Below are 24,289 nucleotides of genomic sequence, written 5' to 3'. Positions count from 1 at the left end.
CTCATAGTGATCTGGCAACTACATATTCAAAGGGAGGGAAACATTATGGTAAGTAGTTACACACCTCATGATCTAAATCTGTGTGAACTGGGTTATCATACATCCCTGTTTGCCTGCGGATAGTGTCAGTGTTTACGTCTGTTACCTGTGTGTACTTATTAGTATCTCTCCCTTTTACTTTCAAGTTTCTGGTTTGGATGATGGATTTTTATGGCCATATATTTTTATAAATGATATGCATTTATTTCAAATACCAGTCTGTATAGAGTCAGTAATGATATTAACTCTAAACAGAACCATTGTCTGGTTTTCTTCCTCCTTCTGAAAGTTCCTCTCTAAGGTCTGTCTTTGTGCTCTTGTCATCATCAGTGTTTTCTACCTTTATTGATTTAAATCTATAGTATCACTTCCATGTCTGTTTCCATAAATACTTGGTGGCACTCTTACATGTAGAGTTCAAATTAAGATATTGAGTAAATGACTTTGCACTGTGGTTGAAAACAGAATTAGTGAAGCCCTTTGTGGACCTGGTAAAAATTAAATTCCTGGGTGGTGGTTACTGTTTTCAGGGATAAAACAGTGATATGGAGGATAAAAGAGAAAGAAAAGAGATTAGGGGATTGAGTATAAAACAAGAAATTTTCAAAAAATAATTTTGTTTGGATTTGTGTTTGTTATTAGGCATGGTAACTAGGTATTGTTTTGTGCTAGCTTACCTTATTTTGCTATAAAATTCACTTTAGAAATAAAGATTTACATTAAAATTTTTCATTTTAATAAAATAATAAACCCTAAGCAAATTTATTTTTATTTCAATTTTGTATATTATAGCCTTTATTTATTACTGCATATGAATTGCATTATATACAGAATATTAAATGATGAGAGTAATACTTATATGATGTGCTATTTTAAAATCATTAATGTTTTTAGCCATGTTACTTGTCACTTCATAGGCTATGAGAAATTTCAAACCTGTATACTGAAATGGAACCTGTTTAAACTGACAGGTAATTCTATAATTTTTATTTTACAGGTCATGTAATGTTTGCAGAAATAAAAATGGAGAATGGAAAGTCAAAAGGCTGTGGAACGGTCAGATTTGACTCCCCAGAATCAGCTGAAAAAGCCTGCAGAATAATGAATGGCATAAAAATCAGTGGCAGAGAAATTGACGTTCGCTTGGATCGTAATGCATAATTTGAAACCACGGTTGGAACATTCTTATATCTGTTTTGCTGAATCTCCTAGTAAACGTCATTTTTTAAGTAATACTGTCTGCTTACAAAAAGTTGTAAAAATGAACTTCTAAAACTTCCCACCAGTTTTTAACAGTATAGTGTTAAATATACTGTGATTTTTTGTTAATCTCAAGTTTGGGTTTTTAAGACAGCAAGTCTGGTCATTCAGTTTAAATGAATGGTTATACTAGTTTTAATGAAGTAAGCCATTTTTTTGTTATTTTCAGTTCTACATAGTGGGATTTGTTTGTTAAAAGTGTCCCCAGTTTTTATCAACTTATTGTAAGGTAAAGCATAGATGGTTTTTTCCAAAACTTCTGTTTAATATATGTAATTGTCCTTGAAAAGAAAGGGCTCAGACAAATTAGGATATGATTTTGGTTGACTTTAAATTACTTTTGTTGATTAAAAAATTACTGTAAGGAAGTTTTAGATCCTGAAGTTCAGAATATTTTTTATTTGAGTTAAATGAAGAAATGGAGTTTTTCTTCTTTGCTCTTCCCCATCATTCACATTTTCCACATAACACTGTTAACATTAATCACCACAGCCCCTTATTTTATTGTTCCCAATAATTCCAAGTTCATATAGAACTGATAATGTTGTAAGCCCCAAGTACAGTAACAGACAGACTACTCCCAACTTTCTGTCTAGTTTCCAGCCATTGAGGTGAACTGCTAAGAAAAGGAAAACAATTGAAATGTTGAGAAAGATGGTTATGTAAGTTAGTCCTCTACTGTTCACTTCTATAGGAGCAGATGCATTTATAAATGCAGTTTTAATAAGCCATGGAACACCTAGGCATAGCATATCAAAGACATTGGATCCCACGATGTTAGACATAGCCATGTCTCCTTTGCCTGCAAAAAAAGCATGTTGTTAAATGTGCATACCAATACTGTATTTTATTAATAAGCTTCATAAGAAAAAACACTGGATACTTTTTCTGTTTGTTTTGGGAAATTGTTGTATTAGAGCAAAAGTCTTACTGAATTTGTATTTTTAAATTTTAGGGGGTTAGTATTTAAAGTCTTAACATTTATTTATCTAATAATAATTATCCTTATTTATTAAACCATTTTTCAATAAGGTATATAGATTACTTGTTGCTTTTCATTCTAACAAGGTTAATTATGATTTAATTCACATTTCAGGTGAATATTATTTAGGGGATTAGATTTAGTGAAGTTAATCTGCTATTAAATAGTAAATGCTTCCTCCTGAGTTCTTTTTTCTTCAAAGTATGTTACTGAGGAAATATTTTAAAGGTATCTTTGCTTAGTGTATTTCAGTCAGGCTTTTAAGAATGGGCATTGCAGCTTGAGGGACCCAGTTCTTACCTTTTCTTGCAACCAACACACTTGCGATTGTGTCTGGTATGCTTGTTCCTGCTGCTAATAAAGTAAGACCCATTACTGTATCTGGAATTTCTAATGTTTCCCCTGTAACAAACAAAGATATTACATATTACAAATCTTATAGATTCACTAACTGTTCTCTGCAGATATTTCTTTCCTGAAAAAGAAAATAGACATATTTAGATTTCAGAACCAATATGTACTTAGATTTTAGGTAGCAAAATATTTTAATAATATTGGTGAATTGGTAACCAAGGTAGCACAGATTTTTCATGACAGGTGGTGATATTTAATACACAAAATTCTACCGAGGAATAATTTCCCTATCTGGTATGCTTATAGAAGTTTTGGATATCCACTGTTATCAAGGCTGTTGCTTAAAATATGCCAATAAATTGGTCATTTTCTCTTTTCCTTTTTAAAAACATTTCCTAAAGAGGTCAGATTTAAGCAAATTATTTATAGCTATTTTTAGGCTGTAAATGTGTTAACATGGTATGCATTTTTAAAGTTCTACTTTAGTGATATACCTTAGTTTAGGTGTTTCCTTTGGGAAATCATAAATCTGAGGAAAACAGAATAGGCTTCTACTTGAGTCTTTCTAACTTTGTGGTCCTGGTTTAATACTTCTGTTAAATCAGATGGCAGTTCATCATTATTCATAAATGTATCCATTTTGGGAAACAGAACTAGAATGCAACTGCTCTTAATATTGTAATTGAAAACTTGCTTTACAATTCTTTTTTTCTTAAAAGTGTTAACGAAAAAAAACTTCAAGTAGCATATTTATTGCATGCTTATATATTGCTATTGGAACTGTAATTGGTTGTTAATTTGTTACTGGTTTGCCAGAGTTCATATGTACATAAATAACACTAACATTTATCATCTTGGGGACTGTTCTGTGATCTAGTACTTAATTTTGTTCTTTTCTTGCTTTCCTGATGTCAAATATGATCTGGCTGAGAACATTTATGGAGAGCTTTAATATGCAGGCTATTGGATTTTTCCATATTATGCATAAAAAAAAGAAATATTCTTAGAATAGCATACTATTCTAAGTCACATTAATTTGAGAAAAGTCAGAGGTCAGGAAACTTTTTTTTGAAAGGGTGAGATAGTAATTTTTTTAGGTTTTGTAGGCTATACAATCTGTTCAGTTATTCAGCTCTGCCAGTATAATGTGAAAGCATTCATGGATAATATATAAATGGATGGTCATGACTGTTCAGTAAAACTTAACTCGCAAAAACAGGAGACTCAGTGATTTGGGTACACAGATGGTGGTTTGCTCACCTCTGATTAAGTCCGTTCAGGTTAACCTTTTTGGGAGAAATTCCTGATTTTTTTTTTTGTACATTGTTTGTATTCAGTTTTTCCTTCTGAACTAGGAGTTCTTTGGGACTAGAGCTGTTTATGGTCAGGCAGTTGTGGTTAAATCTTAATCATGAAAGTAGTAGAAACTAAAATGAGACTTTATTTTATACCCTTTTTATTCATTTTGTAGTACGTTTGTATTGCCATATTAAAAAACAAAATGTAATCCAGTTAAACAGTGAATACCCATTGTTTTCTGAAAACACTGGCACCTTGCTATGTGTTAAATTATGGAATGGGATTCAGTATAAGGACTATCTTGTGGACCCATGCAATGTGATTTAATTGTTAACAAAACAGAAATTCTGTGAATTTGATATCATTTATAACATGTTCCTTTGACTTGTACCCCTGCGCTGTGTAATAGTGACCCCTGCGCTGTGTAATAGCTGACGTGGTATACACCTCACAAAACCTGAGTGAGCTTGTTGGTATATTAATATTTAATCTTTTTGTAAATAGCACTAATCTTTATTTTTAGTCTTTGCTGAAAAACAAATTTTCTCTTTAACTATACTTAGTGAATACATGCTGTACTTATATACAACTGATTATTTTTAAATTGTGCTCTTAAGATATTATACATACCAGTTATTGTGACCATCCAGACCAGGATATATGTAAATGCAGATATCCACAGTGCTGACATAAAAAATGTTATCACAAAATACTTTCTCCAAAACTTTCTTCTACAATCTGGTGTGGTTAGAAAAAGTAGTATAATAATGGGAAGGGATAGTACCCAAAAAATTCTTTTTAAGTCTGCTTCAGGCATGCTGAAAACACTTGGCGGATCTGTTAAGGAAAAATTAAACGATTCTGAGTTTTCTCAAATGGCCAATTAAGTTAGAAATGTCCATTTAAGAAGCTATATTGAAATAAATTAGCTGTATCAGTTTTTAAGAGGCTATTTAAAACATTTGAATATCTCATTACTGATATTGCTGGCAAAAAGAAGCTAATTGAGACTTGAGGGCTGACTATAAAATGTGATACTCAGCATTTCTTTATTTGGGGTCTTAAATCCATCAAAGTGTTTAGGGTCATTCACTAAGTGTGTTAGAAACATAATGTTTCTGAAGTATCAGTTCAGCATCTCTTGATTTTCTACAGTGTGGATGGTTTTTAGTAACTTTTGCTCATGGGATTAACCTGGTGCCTTCCCTCAGCAACCCCAGTTGTCTCCACTTCCCAGTATTGATGATACCTCTAGCCTGCCCTATGTATCACAAAATGTATACTTAGGGAGTAAAAGATAGCTATAGCATAATCTTTTTATTAAGTTGAATATTTCTGATTCTCATTATAGGTCATTTTACGGGGCTTATTTCATCATTTTCTTTCATTAATTTACTAAACAAAATTCACCAAAAGTCTTAGAACCTTAAGAAAATTGGAAGTAGTATTGAATCTACAGTGTAACTTATAAAACTTGAGTATGTTTTTTAAATTCAATTTGTTCTATTAACTTGGTGGAAGAAGTCAATAATAATCTATTAGATAAAAAGGAGACTTCACTTTAGATTGTTTAAAATTTGTATGGCATTTATGAAATATTGGGTTGGCCAAAAAGTTTGGACGGTTTTTTCCATACCATCTTATGGAAAAAATTGAACAAACTTTTTGGCCAGTCCAATGCTATGCCCATATATTAGGTCACATTACAACTAATATTAATGAAACAACTCATAATTTTTTTTTCTTTTTTTTTTTGGCCACATTGCAGCCAATGGGCCAGAAAGTAACAGATATAATTTTATTGTAATAAAAAATGTTTGCACTGGTTGTTTTAGTTTCTTGTTACAAAATTTAACTTAGAAATGTGTACTTCTTGTACCTGAAAGACAAGAAACTATAATTTTTGTAAGGGGAAAATTCATGTTTTAATTTTTTCAGGTAATAAATTACTAAGTTTCCTGTCTAATGTACTAAGTAAAATGCAGAATCTGTTTCTTAAATCACTTTATTAAAAAAAAAAAAATCCCTAAATTTGTATTTCTGGCTGTAGCTGAATTTGACTTCCTATATACTAAACATGTTAGTTGTTCAGTAGTGTCCGACTCTTTGAGATCTCATGGACTGTAGCCCTGACAGGCTCTTCTGTCCATGGGATTCTCCAGGCAAGAATACTGCAGTGGGTAGGTCATTCTTTTCCCCAGGGGATTTTGGAGGAGGAGGAGGGCATGGAAACCCACTCCAGTATTTTTGCCTGGAGAATCCCATGGGCAGAGGAGTCTGGTGGCCTACAGTCCTTCAGGTCTCAAAGAGTCAGACACGACTGAAGCGACTTAGCACACATACTATAAACATTTATTTACATGTTTTGCTACTGCTTCACATGTTTAAAATTCAGCTGTCTCCTTCCTACTTTTTCTTCACACCAGCTCTTCTTCCTAAATTCCTAGTTTTTGTAAGTGGTATTCTCATTTTCTTACTTTGGCATGATCAAAAGGCTCAAAATTATCTCTGCTCCCATGTAGCCCTTCAGTTGCCTGGTTTTGGTGATGCTTCCTCTGCATTGTCTCACATCTGTTTTCTTGTATTCCCACTGCCTTCACCTTGTCTAAGCATCTGTTAAACACATCACTTGGTTTAGTAGCCATGTCTTTTTATCTCATATTTCAGTTCTGGTAATTTCTCTGCAAACCTGCAGACGCTGTTAATGTAGCCTTTAGGAATCTGTTGTATTCCTTCCTGTCCACCTTTCTTCTGCTTCTATTCTGCACATTCAGTCCTCCAGTTGTGTTAGTACTTGACAGGCCTTTTCCCCATGTTATTTCTTGGTCAGTCCATGGAATGCTGCTTACTCTTAGCTCTGCATCATGTACTTATGACACATGAAGTCTGATAAAACTTCAGTAGCTATTACCATAAATCAAGTTGTTAAAATCTTACTATTCTACAAGGCTTAGTTTGTCTCTGTGACTCCTATCTAACCATCCTCATCAAATTTTTTTTACCATCTGTCCCATTTAGGAACTGTGTTTATGCTTTATTTCTTTAAGTATTTAAATGTTCATATTTTAGCTATTTTGGTTTTTTTCTGTAATATTGGAAGCTTCTTTAAGGATAGGTCTGCCTCTTGATCATCTCTAAATTCCCATAGTATTTTTTAAATAGTATAGTACTTGCTGAATTGAAATGAAATTAAGTTTTGCTAGTAATAGACTTAATAGTGGTCATGATGTGGTTATTACCTTCACAAACCTGACTAAGACCATGTAAACTTAATGAAAGTTGGGAGTAGCCAGAATCTTCATGAAATATTCCGCTGTCAGTTCTTGATTGCCTACGGATGAATGGTTGATCCTCATCTTCCCATCCCATCAGTGGCTGTTGTTCACTTCTCTCTTCTATTGCTTTGGCAAGACAGGTACAGCAAGGACTGCATTTCTTTATAATATACTGATTAATTTTAATGTCAAAACACAGCACCACAACATATAATCCGTATATCAAAAGCAGTAAAGTTCCTTCATACCTATAAATTAGAGAGATGTGTGTGGTTTTCAATTTAAAGTGAAAGTTATTTTAGAGTTAGTAGTTTTGGGTCAGTATCTGCTTAATTTTCTAATGAAGCAATAGAACAGAAATATTCTAGAAACATTTTGATTTTGTAGATGTGTCCAGATTTGGTTACAACATTATTAAAGACTTATTGATGAAAGTTCGACACTGTCCTTTTTGTATTTTAAAAACAAGGATTACAAACTCATTCTTAATTTGTAGAATCCTTCCAAATAGCAGGCATAGAAAGTTCTTTGAAAATGGTGTTAGTCGCTTAGTCGTGTCCAAATCTTTGTGACCCAATGGAATGAAGCCTGCCAGGCTCCTCTGCCCATGGAATTCTCCAGGCAAGAATACTGGGGTGGGTTGCCATTCCCTTCTCCAGGGGATCTTCCCAACCCAGGGGTCAAACCTGAGTCTCCCACACCACAGGCAGATTCTTTACCCTCTGAGCCACCTGGGAAGCCCTATTTGAAAATAATAGTAATTACAGATTTTCAAAATGAAAGTGAAAGTAATGAATAGTGATGGGGCTTCTCCCCCTCAGTTCATTGAAAGAAGATAACAGTTATAAGACTATAGTATCCCTTCATTTCAGTTGTTCTGGTATAGGAATTCTGTGCTAAATCAGAATATGTTAGACTTTGGCTGAAGCTTTTCAATTTGCTATACTGAGATTTTTTGATGATTTTAATGTAAATGAGTTTGGCTTGCACCGTTTTCCTATACTCTGGTTTGCTATTTAGAGAATTTTGATTATCTGATACCATCATATTTGAACCTTGCATTTACCTTTTATTTTATAGCTAGTGAATCACTGCTATAGCTTGAAAGCACAGAGTTCTTGATTTCCCTAATGAAAGGAGCATTAGCTTGGATACTCCCCTAGTCATTGTCCCCTTGCAGACAACTGCTAAATCCCAGAAGCACTTCTGTTGTAACCAACAGTCTTTCCTTGGGAGACAGACTAGATTTCAGGAAGATTCACTTTGAAAATTTACTCCCTGCTAGGTCTGAAGTTTCTTGATAGCAGGTATTAGAGCAGCACTGCCAAACTAGTATCCCAGAGGGTGCCATTGATGTCCACCATCAGGCAGTGTGCAGTCTGTGTGTGTTTTACATTTATTCATCTGTTCAGACTCATGTCATAGTGATTAACACCTGACAAATACCTGGTACGTATTAGCTGAAAAAGTGACTGTTTCTGTTTTTTTAGAACGACAAGGCATGGGGAGATTATAAATAAAACAAATAGTTTTTCGTCTTGAAACCTAAAACATTTTTAATTTTTAGAGGAAGAGGGCTATAGTTCTCTTACTAAATGAACATCAGGGGAAAAGTTGGAGGAATTTAAAGGGACTTTGTTTATTTCTTTGCCATCTCTCTAATTGTGTGATCATGGCCGCTTCTAACTGAGGAAAGGTAAACAACCCAATAGATGAAAAAGCCACCAGTTGGGGCTTTAACAGATGTCAAAAGTTGGGAAACTTTATGAGAAGGTAGTCAATGGGGAGAAAGAAGGATGGTTACATCTACTGGTTAGACAAAAAGAAAGACTGATTTGACTGAAAAATTGGAAAGGGAGAACAGCCCAACCAGCAACTGTGATGAGAAGGTTAGCTCAGAGATCTACGGGAAAAAATGCATGGACGTGGTAGATGATTGAGAAGTGAAAGAAACAACATTTCTGAAGAAAAAGTTACTAAACCAGAATTTTATAAAGATATTCTCTGTAATTGTTTTACATAAGAGTAATGATTGTTTCAAGCTTACCAGTAAACTTGGTTGTCAAATATTATGGCAAGAAGTGCTGCTATACTGATAGCATATGCCACACAGTCTCTGAATAGGGGCCAACATGATAGCGTTGAAACCTGTAAAAATAATTAGTGTTTCCATTACGCTGTTAACTTCTTCAAGTACTTGCTTAGTGTAATACTAAAATTATTTGTATATTTGTAGTTAAACATTGTTATCTTTTGCATATTGCTTTTAGAGAAAGGAATTTTAAGAAAAATTGTGTTTCTAAACCTAGTCTGATTTTCATAAATTTGACCAAGAGGTATTTGTGGGTTAACTTAAAATTGAATACATGTTGTTTTTCTACTGATTAATAAACTTAATTGAACACATTCCTAGTGCCTTGTTTGTTCCAGACTATAAACAATTCTTTTTTTCTTTGTCATTTTTTTAATAAATTTATTTACTTTTTAATTGAAGGATAATTGCTTTACAGAATTTTGTTCTTTTTTGTCAAACTCTGTCAAATTCTGTTGTTTTCTGTTGTTTCTGTGGGTGAACCTAGAGCCTATTATACAGAGTGAAGTAAGCCAGAAAGAGATAAATACCGTATACTAACGTGTATATACAGAATCTAGAAAAACAGTACTGAAGAATTTATTTGCAGGGCAGCAGTGGAGAAACAGACATGGAGAATAGACTTATTGACATGGGGAGAGGGGAGGAGAGGGTGAGATGTGAGGAGAAAGTGCCATGGAAACGTATTACCATATGTAAAATAGGCAGCCAACGGGAACTTGCTGTGTGGCTCAGGAAACTCAAACAGGGGCTCTGTATCAGCTTAGGGGGTGGGGTGGGGAGGGAGGCGGGAGGGAGGTTCAAAAGGGAGGGGATGTATGTATACCTATGGTTGATTCATGTTGCGGTTTGACAGTAAGCAGTTCTTATAATTTGTCAAGACAACATATTTTGTTGAATAAAGTTTTCTTACATACCGCATTAGATAGTAAGCCACAGGCTGCACAGATACCAAGGAGGTTATAGATTGCAGATCCAAGAATGGTGCTAATGCCAATATCGCCCTTTGTGATAAATACACCTATGAGCCAGATAGCAGCTAAGTTAGTGTTGACTTGGAGAAGATCAAATCACACACACACACAAATTGAGCAAAAAAATATAAGGAGCAGTATTTACCTAGAAAAGCAGTAACTAATTCAGGAGCTGAACTACCGGCTGCCATAAAAGTTGCACCTGCAACATCCTGGGACAGTCCAAAGTCTGAAGACAAATGAAATTATATTATGCCTGGCAAGTGACAAATGAGAGCGCATGTTCTCATAACTAAATAGATATCAAAGCTACATTTTCATAGAAAGCCATTGATACTAACTTCAACTGTAAAACAGACAATAGAGGCAGCCTTCTAGGCATTATTTACCCTATATCAGAAAGTTAAAATTAGAAGGAAAATTCAGGTTTCCAAGCCATTGATAGCAATCCTTTGTCAAGTTTATTGTTTAATATATTACTGATTTTTGACAGTCTTCCCAGACCCTCAAACTCTGGTGTGCTTGATTGAGTCCCTGTCACCTGTAGTCAGTATTTCCTTATTCTTACCTGTTGCTCACTCTCCAGTCCACCTCAAGTTCTACTTCTCTATTGAGATATCTGCCTTTGACATTACTGATTTCTTTTTTTGTTGGTGGTGTAGCAGGTTGAATTTTATAAAAATAGCTACAATATTTCTGCCCATATGGTTTTCCAGAACCTGTCCATTCCCTGTCAAACAAACTAAAACAAAAAACAAGATGGAGTTTATGTATGAGCCTAGATGAGCCTTTGTGACTGCTGAAAGTATGGCAGAACTATATGCCTGAAGTTAGGACATAAAAGGTGAAAAAGCTTTCTAATGGTTCTCTCTCTAGGGACATTTGCTTCAGAGCCCTAAGCTACCACATAAAAACCCTGGCTGCCCTATAGGAAAGACCTTGTGAAGAGCCCACATAGAGATGGCTGAGGAACCCTTGCTGTCTCAGCCCCTCAGTTTTGAATCCTCCCATCCCAGCACCAGACGTGCGAAGGAGGGAGCTTTCAGATAATTCTAGTCCTTTTCTTCTGACTATCACTGCATGAAAGACCTCAAGCAAGAACCATCCAGCTGAGGCCAGTAAACCCTTAAAACTATGAGAAGTCTGAAATGATTGTTCTTTTAAGCTCCTAGTTTTGGGATGATTTCGTAAAAAACCATTGATAACTGGAACACCTGACTATTGTTTATCTATTTGTTGTATTTATTGACCACCTACTGTACCAGATGCTTTTTTTATGTGATAGGAATGTGGCAGTTACAAAACAGACAGACATTTCTCTTCTTCTGGAATTTAATTCCAGTGAGAGCAAACAGACAAGAAAAAATATATATTGTGTTAGAAGGAGCAAAAGTTAGGTATGAAGTTGCTCAGTCATGTCCAACTCTTTGGGACCCCATGGACTGTAACCTACCAGGTTCCTCCATCCATGGGATTTTCCAGGCAAGAATACTGGAGTGGGTTGCCATTTTCTTCTCCAGGAGATCTTCCCAACCCAGGGATTGAACCCGGGTCTCCCACATTGTAGGCAGATGCTTTACCATCTGAGCCACCAGGGAAGCTCAGAAGTCAGGAGGGGGGATATAAAATGTCATGGAGGAAAGATTGTAATTTTAGATTGGGTAACCAGGAAGGATTTCACTGAGATGCTAACAAAGTGAGGGAGTAGCCACACATAGACCTGGGAGTAATATAGGCAGATGGAGTGCGTGCAAAGGTTTTGAGGTAGACGCTAGCCTATGTGTTCAAGAAACAGAAAGGCCAGAGTGTCTGGAATAAAGTGTGTGAAGGAGAGCTGTAGATGATGAAGTCAAAGGTGATAGATGGCCAGATCATATAAAGCCTTGTGGATCCTAGCAAGCACTTGGGCTTTTATTGTGAAAAATATGGGAAGTGCTTGGAAAGATGGGCTTCCCTGCTAGCTCAGCTGGTGAAGAATCCGCCTGCAAGGCAGGAAACCCCGGTTCAATTCCTGGGTCAGGAAGATCGGCTGGAGAAGGGATAGGCTACCCACTCCAGTATTCTTGGGCTTCCTTGGTGGCTCAGCTGTTAAAGAATCTGCCTGCAATGCAGGAGACCTGGGTTTGATCCCTGGGTTGGGAAGATCCCCTGAAGGGAATGGCTACCCACTCGAGTATTTTGGCCTGGAGAATTCCAGGAGAATTCCTGGAGAAGTCCATGGGGTCACAAAGAGTTGGACATGACTGAGTGACTGTCACTTTCACTTTTGGAAAGACATATACAGTGTTGCTTGCTGGTGATGCCAGCCACACTCATCTTTTTTATCCCCATGAGGCTATCTGGTCTCAGTGGTCCAACCAGCTCTAGTCAGAACTATTTTGCTACCTGTTAAGCCTCCATTGGGGAAAATCCTCTCAGGATAGTTGAAATTACCAAATCCCAAGTTCTCTATCCTATTTGTCTTTGGTCATGTTGCTTGATGAATGCTACTTGTGGTGACTAATGAAGGAACAGAAGTAATTTTTGTAAGTTACATTTCATAGCATTTCTTTAACTGGTTAGAATGATTTTGCCCATATATACAGTATTTATACTCTTACTACAACTCTGATACATAGTAGGTCCAGTTGGTCATAAAACTTAGAAAAGATGAAGCATATTAACTATTAACTTCTTAAAAATTTTATCTATTAATTAAATAATATCTTATATTCATGACATGCAATTCACTTTCATATACATAATTTAATCATCTCAGCTATTCTCAGAAATGAGTGTTAGTTGCTCAGTTGTGTCCTACTCTTTGTGCCCCCATGGACTGTAGCCTGCCAGGCTTCTCTGTCCATGAAATTCTCCAGGCAGGAATACTGAAGTGGGCAGCCATTCTCTTCTCCAGGGGATCTTCTCGACTTGGCTCAAACCCAGGTCTCTTGCATTGCAGGCAGATTCTTTACCATCTGAGCCACCAGGGAAGTTCTTAGATATGAGTTGTGGTATTTCCATTTCACATATAAAAAACAGATATCCAGAAGGTTAAGTAACTTAAAGTTACATGGAAAGTAAGGGTCTTAAATGTGAGGAGCTTGGACATAAACCCCAAGTCTATTGATTCTAAACATGAAACATGAAAGTGAAAGTCACTCAGTCGTGTCCCACTCTTTGCGACCCATGGACTATTCAGTCCATGGAATTCTCCAGACCAGGATACTGGAGTGGGTAGCCTTTCCCTTCACCAGGGGATCTTCCCATGGAACCCAGGTCTCCCGCATTGCAGGCAGATTCTTTACCGACTGAGCTATACCTAAGTCCAGTGCTATTTCTGTTTCACCACAGAAAGTATCAGAAAGGCACTGAGGCAATTGTAAGATGGGAGGTGGTTGAGTCATTTTCTTCCCTTCCTCGTGGCACTGGTACATAACTTCCTCCATTGTATTCTTTTCTAGGGGGAAAAATAGCTAGTGGGAGTTAGTAATAATTAAGAAGTTTTCTAGCATATTCCAGAGAATGTATAAATTTAGTGATATTACCATGAATTCTTGAATGAAACCAGGGTTAACTAATACATGGAGGAAATTGAAAAAAGAACAAAATATCTTAAATTGTCTAAACTTGGGTCAGCTGAAGAGTGATTGGCTGATCGTCGTCTAATGCTGGCTGAAGAATGCTTCATTAGAAAACTTCAATCTGGGGAGAGAAAAAGTGACCCTTCTGAACACTTTCTCTCTCAAAAGGCAATAACAATAAAGCTTGTTGCTATTCACTGGGCTCTATTCGAGTTATGAAAAGAAGAGCTCTCTACATGGATGTATAAAACTTCCAAGATATTTTAACAAGTTATATCTTAAGGTTCTAAGCATATTTTGTAGGATGGTTTATACCTTTGAACTTTAGAATCGACTGGCTTTGTCTTCACTGACCTTTGGGTAGCATTTCTCTCTGTTATAGTTTATTATTAAAGATAAATTGTTCTGTTCCCGCCCCCCCCGCCCCCCCCCCCCCGCCCAGAGCTATTACTTTCTTCCCCCTCTCTATTACTCTAAAGGACTAATCATATTTCCTTGAGGATATAGTAGAAATGTTCAAGGTGAGTTTCTTTATAGGTTTAGATATTACATTGGTTATATAAAGTGCAACTTTATGATAATGAACTGATTACTAAAACTCAACAGACTTTTTCTTGAGCGTGTTCTCTTCTCTGATACCATGCTGCAAAGTTTATAACCATCTTTGCAAATCTTTTTCTGGAAATATAATATAGAAAAAGAGTTTTAAACTAAAGTGGAAACTTGGCTTCTGGCCCTGCCAATACCTTAATGTGAGAATTTAGGTAAGTCATTCAGACAAGGCTTGTATTTTGCCATCTGTATGAGGGTTGGAATATACAAATCTTTAAGGTATCTTCAATTTTATCAATTTAAAAAAAGTATAAAATATGAATTCTGTTGGAGAAACATACCGTGTTCATGGATTGGAAGAATCAATATTGTCAAAATGGCTATTCTACCTAAAGCAATCTATAGATTCAATGCAATCCCTATCAAGTTACCAACGGTATTTTTCACAAAACTAGACCAAAGAATTTCACAATTTGTATGGAAATACAAAAAACCTCGAATAGCCAAAGTAATCTTGAGAAAGAAGAATGGAACCGGAGGAATGAACCTGCCTGACTTCAGACTCTACTACAAAGCCACAGTCATCAAGACAGTATGGTACTGGCACAAAGACAGAAATATAGATCAATGGAACAGAATAGAAAGCCCAGAGATAAATCCACGGACCTATGGACACCTTATCTTTGACAAAGGAGGCAAGGATATACAATGGAAAAAAGACAACCTCTTTAACAAGTGGTGCTGGGAAAACTGGTCAACCACTTGTAAAAGAATGAAACTAGAACACTTTCTAACACCATACACAAAAATAAACTCAAAATGGATTAAAGATCTAAATGTAAGACCAGAAACTATAAAACTCCTAGAGGAGAACATAGGCAAAACACTCTCTGACATAAATCACAGCAAGATCCTCTATGACCCACCTCCCAGAATATTGGAAATAAAAGCAAAACTAAACAAAAGGGACCTAATGAAACTTAAAAGCTTTTGCACTACAAAGAAAACTATAAGCAAGGTGAAAAGACAGCCCTCAGATTGGGAGAAAATAATAGCAAATGAAGAAACAGACAAAGGATTAATCTCAAAAATATACAAGCAACTCCTGCAGCTCAATTCCAGAAAAATAAATGACCCAATCAAAAAATGGGCCAAAGAACTAGACAGACATTTCTCCAAAGAAGACATACAGATGGCTAACAAACACTTGAAAAGATGCTCAACATCACTCATTATTAGAGAAATGCAAATCAAAACCACAATGAGGTACCATTACACGCCAGTCAGGATGGCTGCTATCCAAAAGTCTACAAGCAATAAATGCTGGAGAGGGTGTGGAGAAAAGGGAACCCTCTTACACTGTTGGTGGGAATGCAAACTAGTACAGCCGCTATGGAAAACAGTGTGGAGATTCCTTAAAAAACTGGAAATAGAACTGCCATATGACCCAGCAATCCCACTTCTGGGCATACACACTGAGGAAACCAGATCTGAAAGAGATACGTGCACCCCAATGTTCATCGCAGCACTGTTTATAATAGCCAGGACATGGAAGCAACCTAGATGCCCATCAGCAGATGAATGGATAAGGAAGCTGTGGTACATATACACCATGGAATATTACTCAGCCATTAAAAAGAATTCATTTGAATCAGTCCTAATGAGATGGATGAAACTGGAGCCCCTTATACAGAGTGAAGTAAGCCAGAAAGATAAAGAACATTACAGCATACTAACACATATATATGGAATTTAGAAAGATGGTAACGATAACCCTATATGCAAAACAGAAAAAGAGACACAGAAATACAGAACAGACTTTTGAACTCTGTGGGAGAATGTGAGGGTGGGATATTTCAAAAGAACAGCATGTATACTATTTATGGTGAAACAGATCACCAGCCCAGGTGGGATGCATGAGACAAGTGCTCGGGCCTGGTGCACTGGGAAGACCCAGAGGAATCGGGTGGAGAGGGAGGTGGGAGGGGGGATCGGGATGGGGAATACGTGTAAATCTATGGCTGATTCATATCAATGTATGGCAAAAAAAAAAAATTAAAAAAAAAAAAAGAAACATAAAAAAAAAAAAAAAAGCTATTCTGGGAAAACATAAAAAAAAAAAATATGAATTCTGTGCCTTATGCCTCTGGACCACCTCTTATTGTTAGATAAATTCCTTTTATAATTAAAAACCCCTATGTTAACTGAAAATTTAGAAGATAGAGGAGAAAACAGATGGGAGGCAGCATCATTTATACTTTTACCATTGTATTTTAACCACTGCTACCTTTTTAAAAATGTATTTTCAGTTCTTTTCACATGTACATTTAACAGAGTTACAAGACTAGGCTATAAGCAATTTGGTGTCTTCTGGCACAATTTTATAAAGTCCTCAGTGATAGCAAATTTTTATGCTTTGTGAATGGATTTGAGTTTTGGAAGCAATTAAAAGTCATTCAGACCCAATTCTAGTGACTATGGTGGGTAGTCATGCTGAGTAATTCTACTTAGGGTTCAAAATGAAGTGTGACAGCAAACCAGTGTTTTTTATGATTTGCAAAATTGGTTCTGACATTAATTTCAAATATTATTTCTAGGAATATTTTGAGTAAAGTCAGCATCACTGGAATAAATGCCTAGCCTCTCCATGCACAATTCCATCTATATGCTCTGTGATGCTTCTAATAGTAAATAAAAACATTTTGAGTACTTTATAGTTATCATCTCATATCTTGTCTGAGCCATAATGGAACAAATTCTGAAGCCCTGTATAATGCTTTGAAAAGCCCGATTCCACTGAAAAAGGACTCCCCCATACCCTAATCTAACAGCTATAACATTAATTAGTTTCCACTTGCTGTAAGTCAATCATATAAAGCCATATGCAAGACTTTTTGTCTCCAAACCTCACAATTACCTGAGTTTTCTCTCCATAACTTACTCAAGGTCACATAGGTAGTAGTTGCAGAGATGGGATGGGCACTTAGATCTTTTTGAGTGGAAAAAACTGCTCTTTCTGTTATCCTTGTAGGTAAGTGAAGAGATTTAATACATAGCTTTATTATTATTGTTATTGCCTGTCTCTGCAATAGCATTTTGGTAATATCCAGACCACTTGACACTTATTTATCTCTGGGTACCTAAGGTAAATTTAGATGCAATCCAAGGTAACCACAATATATTTATTTATATTTTAAATTCAGATTAGTTTAGATCAGAGGAAAAAGAAAAGCAAAGAGGATGAAAATGCTCTTAAGAGGAGAATGAGTGCCTGTGTGGCTGGGAGGAAGCACTCTTCTCAGATTCTTTGTTCTTGGGGAAGGCTTTGCCTCTGTAAATTTCATAAGGATTAAGAATCAAACAATCCCCTGAAACTGTTGGCTATCCAAATGCCATACTCACAGAATTATTTGACTCCCTTTCAATTTTATCAATTTAGAATCAATTCTACCTGGAATTAAAACTTGTATTTCTTTCTTATTGTCTGTTTCTGAAACATAAAATAGAACATGGACAAATATTAGTTCAAAGCAGAATGAAAAAAAAGAATTTTTAATAAAAAGTAAATATTTTATTTAAGTATGTTTCCCAAAACCTTATTAAGATCATTTTCACTTAAGAAATGTTACACTTCAAAGGATCAACATGGTGGAGGGATTAGAGTATCAACTGAATAGCATATTAGTGTACCATTTAAGATGAAAAGTTTCATAACTAGCTCATTGTGGACTTTAGGCGGTATCAAGTGACCGACCAACACTAGGGGTTCTCAGTTTTTCTCTGTAGTTAGCCTAAGAAAAGTTAAAGAAAGTTACCCTAAACAGGGATTAAATAACTCTAGGAGATCCCCATTACATATTAAAATGATATGTAAAGGATTTGTTTTGGCTTTCTGCTGAACTTTTGTGTTTCTAAAAATGAACTGCTTATAAAGATGAAAGGTAATCGTCCTACTATGGGCTGTAAGTTAATATAGTTTCTATTATATACAAATGTGTTCAAAGATTCATCTTTAACCTCTTTTCCTTTAGAACTTAAATGGATAAGAGAAGATAGGATTAAAGGAAGGTGGTATAGCAGCAGCATTTTCTCATATTGGATCTACTTGGTTAAGATGACAACAAAATGTCTCAGGGTTTGTGTGTGCTTGCTTTCCTAGTGTTGAGGTGTGAAGGAGAGGTTGTATAACTTTAATGATCATGAGTAGAGCAAGAAAGAGAAAGATCCTTACTGGGAGCCTCAAGTGGTAGTGGTTCTAGAGATAACTGACAGACCAATGTATATAGAACCAATGTGTATAGCTACAGACAGAGAAAGCACTCATGTGTCTAAGCTGGGCCTGACCAGAGTATCAGCAAGGAGACTGCAGTCCCAGCCACTTCTAGAGTTCACTGTGCTGAAGCGCCTGTGCTAATAACCAAGTGAACCGCTGTCCGTGATTGCAAGAGTGGATCACGGGACGATGGGGCTGGGGTGGGCCAGGGGCCGGCCAATTCAGACGTGTACTCCACAGAATGTCATTCAATCAAACGTGATGATTTGGTTCCACAGTACGATGCTATAATTCCATGCACATTGTAAACAAAATATTAGTTCTCATATTAATTATTGTGGGTAACCATTTATAACATTAATTTACAACCCCCAGTAGGTTGCTAATGTTTTAAAGTGACTCAGTAGATTCTCATTATTTTGTAGTATATGTCCTCTGTAGTTACAATGACTATTTGATATATTTTTTAATCAAAATTTTCAGTGCCCTTGGGTGGAAAACACATTTAAAATCATTTAAATAGAACAGTTCTTCTGAAACAACCATATTATGACAGCTAATCTCAAATAAGGATGTGTAAAATTATATAGCAATTGAAACATTCTTGGGTTTTGACATTAAAGAGACCAGGGCTCTCCTGTGTACTGGCTGTGTGTATGTGTGTGTATGTGTGTGTGTGTGTGTGTGTGTGTGTTCAGTCATGTCCAACTCTCTGTGACCCCATGAACTACAACCCACCAGGCTCCTCTATCTATAGAATTTTCCAGGCAGGAATACTGGAATGGGTTGCCATTTCCTCCTCCAAAGGATCTTCCTGACTCAGGGATTAAACTTGCATCTCTTGTGTCTCTTGCATTGGCAGGCAGATTCTTTACCACTGTGCCATCTGGGAAGCCCTGTGTAGTCTTGAGAAATTATATATTCTTTCAGCCCCAGTTTTTTCATTAGTAAAACCAATCTAATAGTCCCTACTTTGTAGTGTTTTTTGAAGAACTGAAACCTTATATATTTAATTTAGAACAATGCTTGGTCTTCTATAAATGTTTATGAAAAATAACTACAATAAGTACATAAGTAGTTAATAACATTCTAGTGCGTGTATAATGCTCAGTAAATTATTTTGAGGATAATATTAATACTTATTAGTTGGGTGGGACTGTTATAACTCGTGCTCATCAAAGAAACTATGGGGAATTGTAAAGCATTTACAGACTTTCTGAGGCTAGTTTCTATGGATGTAAACAAATTCCAGAGAAGCTGTTTTTTATTGCTGATGTCCTAATTTGGACAAGACCATGCTAAGACCTTGAAAAGAGAAATGAGAGAATTAATTTATAGACATTTAAAAATGAATCAAGCTAGCACTATTTCTATCTCATTTTGTTGCCAGTATTTTCAATACTCAAGACAGGGATCAATTCTTAGCAGCTGAAGATTTGGCAGTGGCATAGGCATCCATCAGTCACACATCCATAATAGCTACTGTGTTATATTTCAGAGCAAAAGGCAATTCACTTGAGAAATGCATGTTTGCTGATGATGTTCCAAGGTAATTCCACAGGTGGCATGGTGGAAGTCATTATTATAGATGTTTCACGAAGTTACTTAAAGAAGATTATTTTGAAGTATCAATCTAAATTTTAATACAGTAGTTTCTTCTGCAGGGCTAGAAAAGTTATTTATTTATTTACTACTCCCAAGACAGGTTTTTATTAAAAAACAATTCTTGACGGATTTATTCTTTCAGTCAAGAAAGCAAAAAAAAGGGGGAGGGGGGATTTATTATTTTCCAGAAAAAGAAAGATTCTAAGTAGAGAGATAGTACCTTGAATTTTAAATTTCTTAGTTTTATATAATTAATATGATTTAGTTTTTCTAATGAAAAGAGTGGTATTGGTACAAACATGAATAGATCATTAGAATATAGAGTTGAAGGTATAGAAAATGGATCAGCTTTTGGTAAAAATAGCTGTGTATCCTATAAGAAAATAAATTCTTAGTTGAAAAAATAAAAATATTCAACATAAATAAATAAATGTTAAGAAAAGAAAAAACTATCAGTAGAAGAGAAGATGAAATTTTTTCCGACCTAGGGATAAAAGGTATTTCTAGGTATAAAACCAAAAGAAGAATAATAAAGGAAAATATTTATAAATTTACCTATGTACACTTCAATGCAATAAACACACAAAATACAAAACCAAACAAACCATAAAAAGCATATGATATGAAAATTATGTTAGAAATTTATATTAGAAAAAAATCTTGGAAATCAATAAGTAAAAGACAAATACTCCCCTAATTAGAACATGGGCAAAAAAAAAAACACAAGGACAAAAGCACGAATTTCAGTACCTATATAAAATGTTTAATGTCACAAATAATAAGATAATGCAAATTTTATAAAATAAACTATTTTAAAGCAATTAACAAAGACATTTAAAATGATACTATTCATGGTTTTCTGGAATGGAAGCTACCATATATTGTGGAGGTTTTTGTTGGCACACTTTTTGTAAAATGTTTTTGGCAATGTAGAAAATAAAGCTTAAAATATGCATGGCTCTGCATCTTTGTCAGGAAATGGTCAGAGAAGTTTGCAAAGATTTGATACAAGTATGAGCATTATGTAGGGCAAAAAATTTAAAAATCAAATGTCTAATAAAACTAATAATTTAAAAAATTGTGATAAATTTCTATCGAGTGCTCATTCTGTACAAAAACCAGTGTTAGGTGCTGAAATCATTTACAGAAGCAGGAAGTATTGTGCTACCATTAAAAACCGTGTTTTTGAAGGCTATTTAGTAATATGGGGAAATGTACACAATAAAATAGTATCTTAGGTAAAAGAAACAGTCTCAGACTGTATGTGTAGCAAGATCTAAAAGACTAAAAGGAAATATACCAAATGACGACTGTGGGGATCTCTGGGTGATAGTAATGTAGGAAAGTTTATGGTTTTTCTTCTATTTTTCTTGCATTTCATCAGTCTAAGTAAAATATTATGTTAATTTCTACTAAAGAAATGTCCATGTCAAATATAATATCAAAGTAAAACTGTATGTATAAATTATATAATAATTATAATAAACTTACACTGACCCGTTCTATAAATATTTTGAATTAGAGAAGTAAGTGTTGAGTGACTCTACTGTTGCCACATCCTATTTTAAGTCCTAAGGATATTGCTATACTGCACTAACAAGAGAGAAAAGAGAGAAAATGACTTGCGTTTCAGCAGGGGTGGGGGGTGGGGCCCTGGGAAAAGGGGAAAAAGGAGAGTTTACATTCATGCTCTTTCCCTCTGTGAAGAAACGCTAGCAGTGTGTGTGTGTTGTGGTGGGGAGGAGGCATGCTATTTCTGTGCAATCCTGGGAGTATGCAGTGGGAAATCTAATCCTGGACTTCGACCTTCTCTGAAGTGATCATGCTCAACCAGTTAAACTAATTAAACAGGAGATAGAGCCTGGAAATGCTGGCACTTTTGCTTAGTTACCATAATACATCACTGTATCCTGATTTTAGGAACCAGTGCACCCATGTAAGGTCTATGCTCAGAATACTGGGTGATACACATGATTGTAGAGACAGAATTAAAGGGCTTGTCAGATCTTATTTCCCAGAAACCAATAATGGAGCTTAATTTTTAATTACCTAATCCCTGAGGTCACTTTACATAAGATGCAGGACTTATTTATATATTTGTTGGTTCATTAACATGAATTAGTTTCCTTTCCCTCCTTATAGGAAACTGGGAAAGGAAGAGGTAGGAGGGTGGTCCTTAAAGGCATTTGTTTATCATCTACCATTTCTAAAAAGTTAGAGACTTCAGAGTAAAAAATTAAAAAAAAAAATTGAAGTATTTGATGGCAAGTATTAGGAGCCCAGTGTATTAGGAGTATACACCAAGTGCATGTGTATAAAACTTGAAACAGTTTACTAACAGCTAGACAATACAGCAGACAAACTGGCAGTTTTTAGACGTAGTTGGTATGATAGGTGCTTTATACCCATTAAAGATGCCCTGCTGCACATGAGCTACCAAGAAAAACCACAGTCAGGCCAGTTCCTCACGGTACAGGTCGCCGCAACACAGATGTTAGTGTCCTGCAGCCAGGTAAGATGGACAGGATTGTTACTGAGCTTCTCCAAACACAGGTATATATGTGTGTGGCATCACTATTCTGGGAAGTTATAGCAGAGATTTCCAGCTACTTACATTCACTGATGATTTCCAAGGATGGTAGAAAGTACTCATTGCAGACAATCGACACAGCCATGAACATGTAAAGGATAATTAGGAAGTAGATTATGATACCTCCATCTGCACGTTCCTGTTTCGTGAAAAACCCCTCAGGAAACTCCGATGATGGGGATATAACACACTGGGTGCTATTTCCTGGTAAGGAAAAGGAGGTGAAAATCTGAAGGATATTGGAGTCACGCATTCCAAGCCCACAAAGAGAAATTCGTTAAGAAAACAGTAAGTGTGGGGTTTCTGGATGGCATTTTAAGAACTCTGGTGAAAACGTATAAATCTCTTTTGACTATGATATAATTATAGATCCTTAAAAATATTAGTCTTTGGGACCCAAAAGAAGTGTTTCAATAAAATAAAGATAGTGGATGAATTTAAAAGAAGAAATAATGAAATCGATTTTCCTGGTCTGCTTCAACTCTAAAAGGGAATTCTGAACCCCTTTTCCTCCTCAATTAGAAACTATATATCTGAAGATAAAAATTTCTAATATCCGTGCAATCTCATTTTCCCATTTCAGAGCCCAAGTTGTCCACAAATCTCAAGGCCTACAGAGAATCTTTCATTATTGCAGAGAGAATTTCTAGGATGAAAGATTCCTTTTTCCGTGATGAAGTCTCCAGCAATAAAATCTGAAGACTCTTCTGTTTCATGATGTCTGTGGGTTATTTCAGAGCCATTTTCAAGAACCTACCTGAAGAACCAAAAGTGTTTGGTATCCTACCAAATGCTAAAGTAATCTAAATGCTCAGTCGTGTCTGACTCTGTGACTGCGTGGACTATAGCCCGCCAGGCTCTTCTGTCCAAGGAATTTTTCAGGCAAGAATATTGGAGCGGGTTGACATTTCCTACGCCAGGGGATCTTTCCTACCCAGGAATCAAATCAAATTCGCGTCTCTGGATTCTTTACCACTGCACCACCTGAGAAGCCCCACCAAATGCTAAAACTCAGAGCAAATACAGCCGCAAGCATAAGCAAAAGTAAGTCAAGTAAGAATTCCCCTCTCTTTGTTTATTTGTGTGTGGCGGCAGCAGCAGGAGTGGCTGACCCCAGTGTCCACCTACCTGTAGCCCTTGGGAGACGCCGAGCCAGGGAGGCCCCTGGGGGAGGCAACTGTGCAGTAGCCCAGAGGAGGCCGAGGAGCAGGGCCCGTCTTGCCCACCGTGGGCCCCCTTTGATCTGCATTCCAGTAGCGATCTTTCTGCAGTGTGCAGCCTCGGGAAGGGAGAAAAGGAGGATTAAGCTGGATCATGTGAGGAGTCTCCTTCCTGCCCCATGCCCTGCCCAGGGCACATCACAGCAAGGCCAGTGCGTGAGGGAGGGTGACTGGAGTCCGTCAAGCTGCTCTGATCAGCAGCCGTCAGCCT

The 24,289-nt window shown here is 36.2% G+C and overlaps 2 protein-coding genes across 5 annotated transcripts in view; one reads left to right on the top strand and one right to left on the bottom strand.

The window, feature by feature from the left end:
• The window catches only part of MYEF2 (myelin expression factor 2), a 38,314-nt gene extending 32,406 nt beyond the window's left edge, over nucleotides 1-5,908 (top strand). For all 3 annotated transcript variants that reach the window (XM_043919388.1, XM_043919386.1, XM_043919387.1), the window contains one exon: nucleotides 1,037-5,908. In XM_043919388.1, coding sequence (XP_043775323.1) covers nucleotides 1,037-1,200 — 164 coding nt within the window. In that variant the 3' untranslated portion in view covers nucleotides 1,201-5,908. The remainder of the gene's footprint in view (nucleotides 1-1,036) is intronic.
• Nucleotides 1,676-24,205, bottom strand: SLC24A5 (solute carrier family 24 member 5). 2 transcript variants are annotated; one of them, XM_043919389.1, is made up of 9 exons: nucleotides 23,987-24,205; nucleotides 22,883-23,062; nucleotides 10,421-10,504; nucleotides 10,219-10,322; nucleotides 9,257-9,357; nucleotides 7,174-7,457; nucleotides 4,565-4,771; nucleotides 2,582-2,683; nucleotides 1,676-2,101 (listed from the first exon to the last, which is right to left on the bottom strand). In XM_043919389.1, exons 1-9 carry the CDS (start codon nucleotides 24,105-24,107, stop codon nucleotides 1,779-1,781), a joined length of 1,506 nt encoding a protein of 501 aa, XP_043775324.1. In that variant the 5' UTR covers nucleotides 24,108-24,205; the 3' UTR covers nucleotides 1,676-1,778. The 2 variants fall into 2 exon arrangements, with proteins under 2 accessions (XP_043775324.1, XP_043775325.1); XM_043919390.1 differs by having other exon boundaries at nucleotides 22,982-23,062.
• Nucleotides 24,206-24,289: the final 84 nt, after the last annotated feature.

This window comes from Cervus elaphus, chromosome 12, assembly GCF_910594005.1.
Source record: "Cervus elaphus chromosome 12, mCerEla1.1, whole genome shotgun sequence".
Classification (NCBI taxonomy): domain Eukaryota; kingdom Metazoa; phylum Chordata; class Mammalia; order Artiodactyla; family Cervidae; genus Cervus; species Cervus elaphus.
Note: the sequence above shows the minus strand (reverse complement) of the source record. Positions and strands in the feature narration are given on the sequence as shown.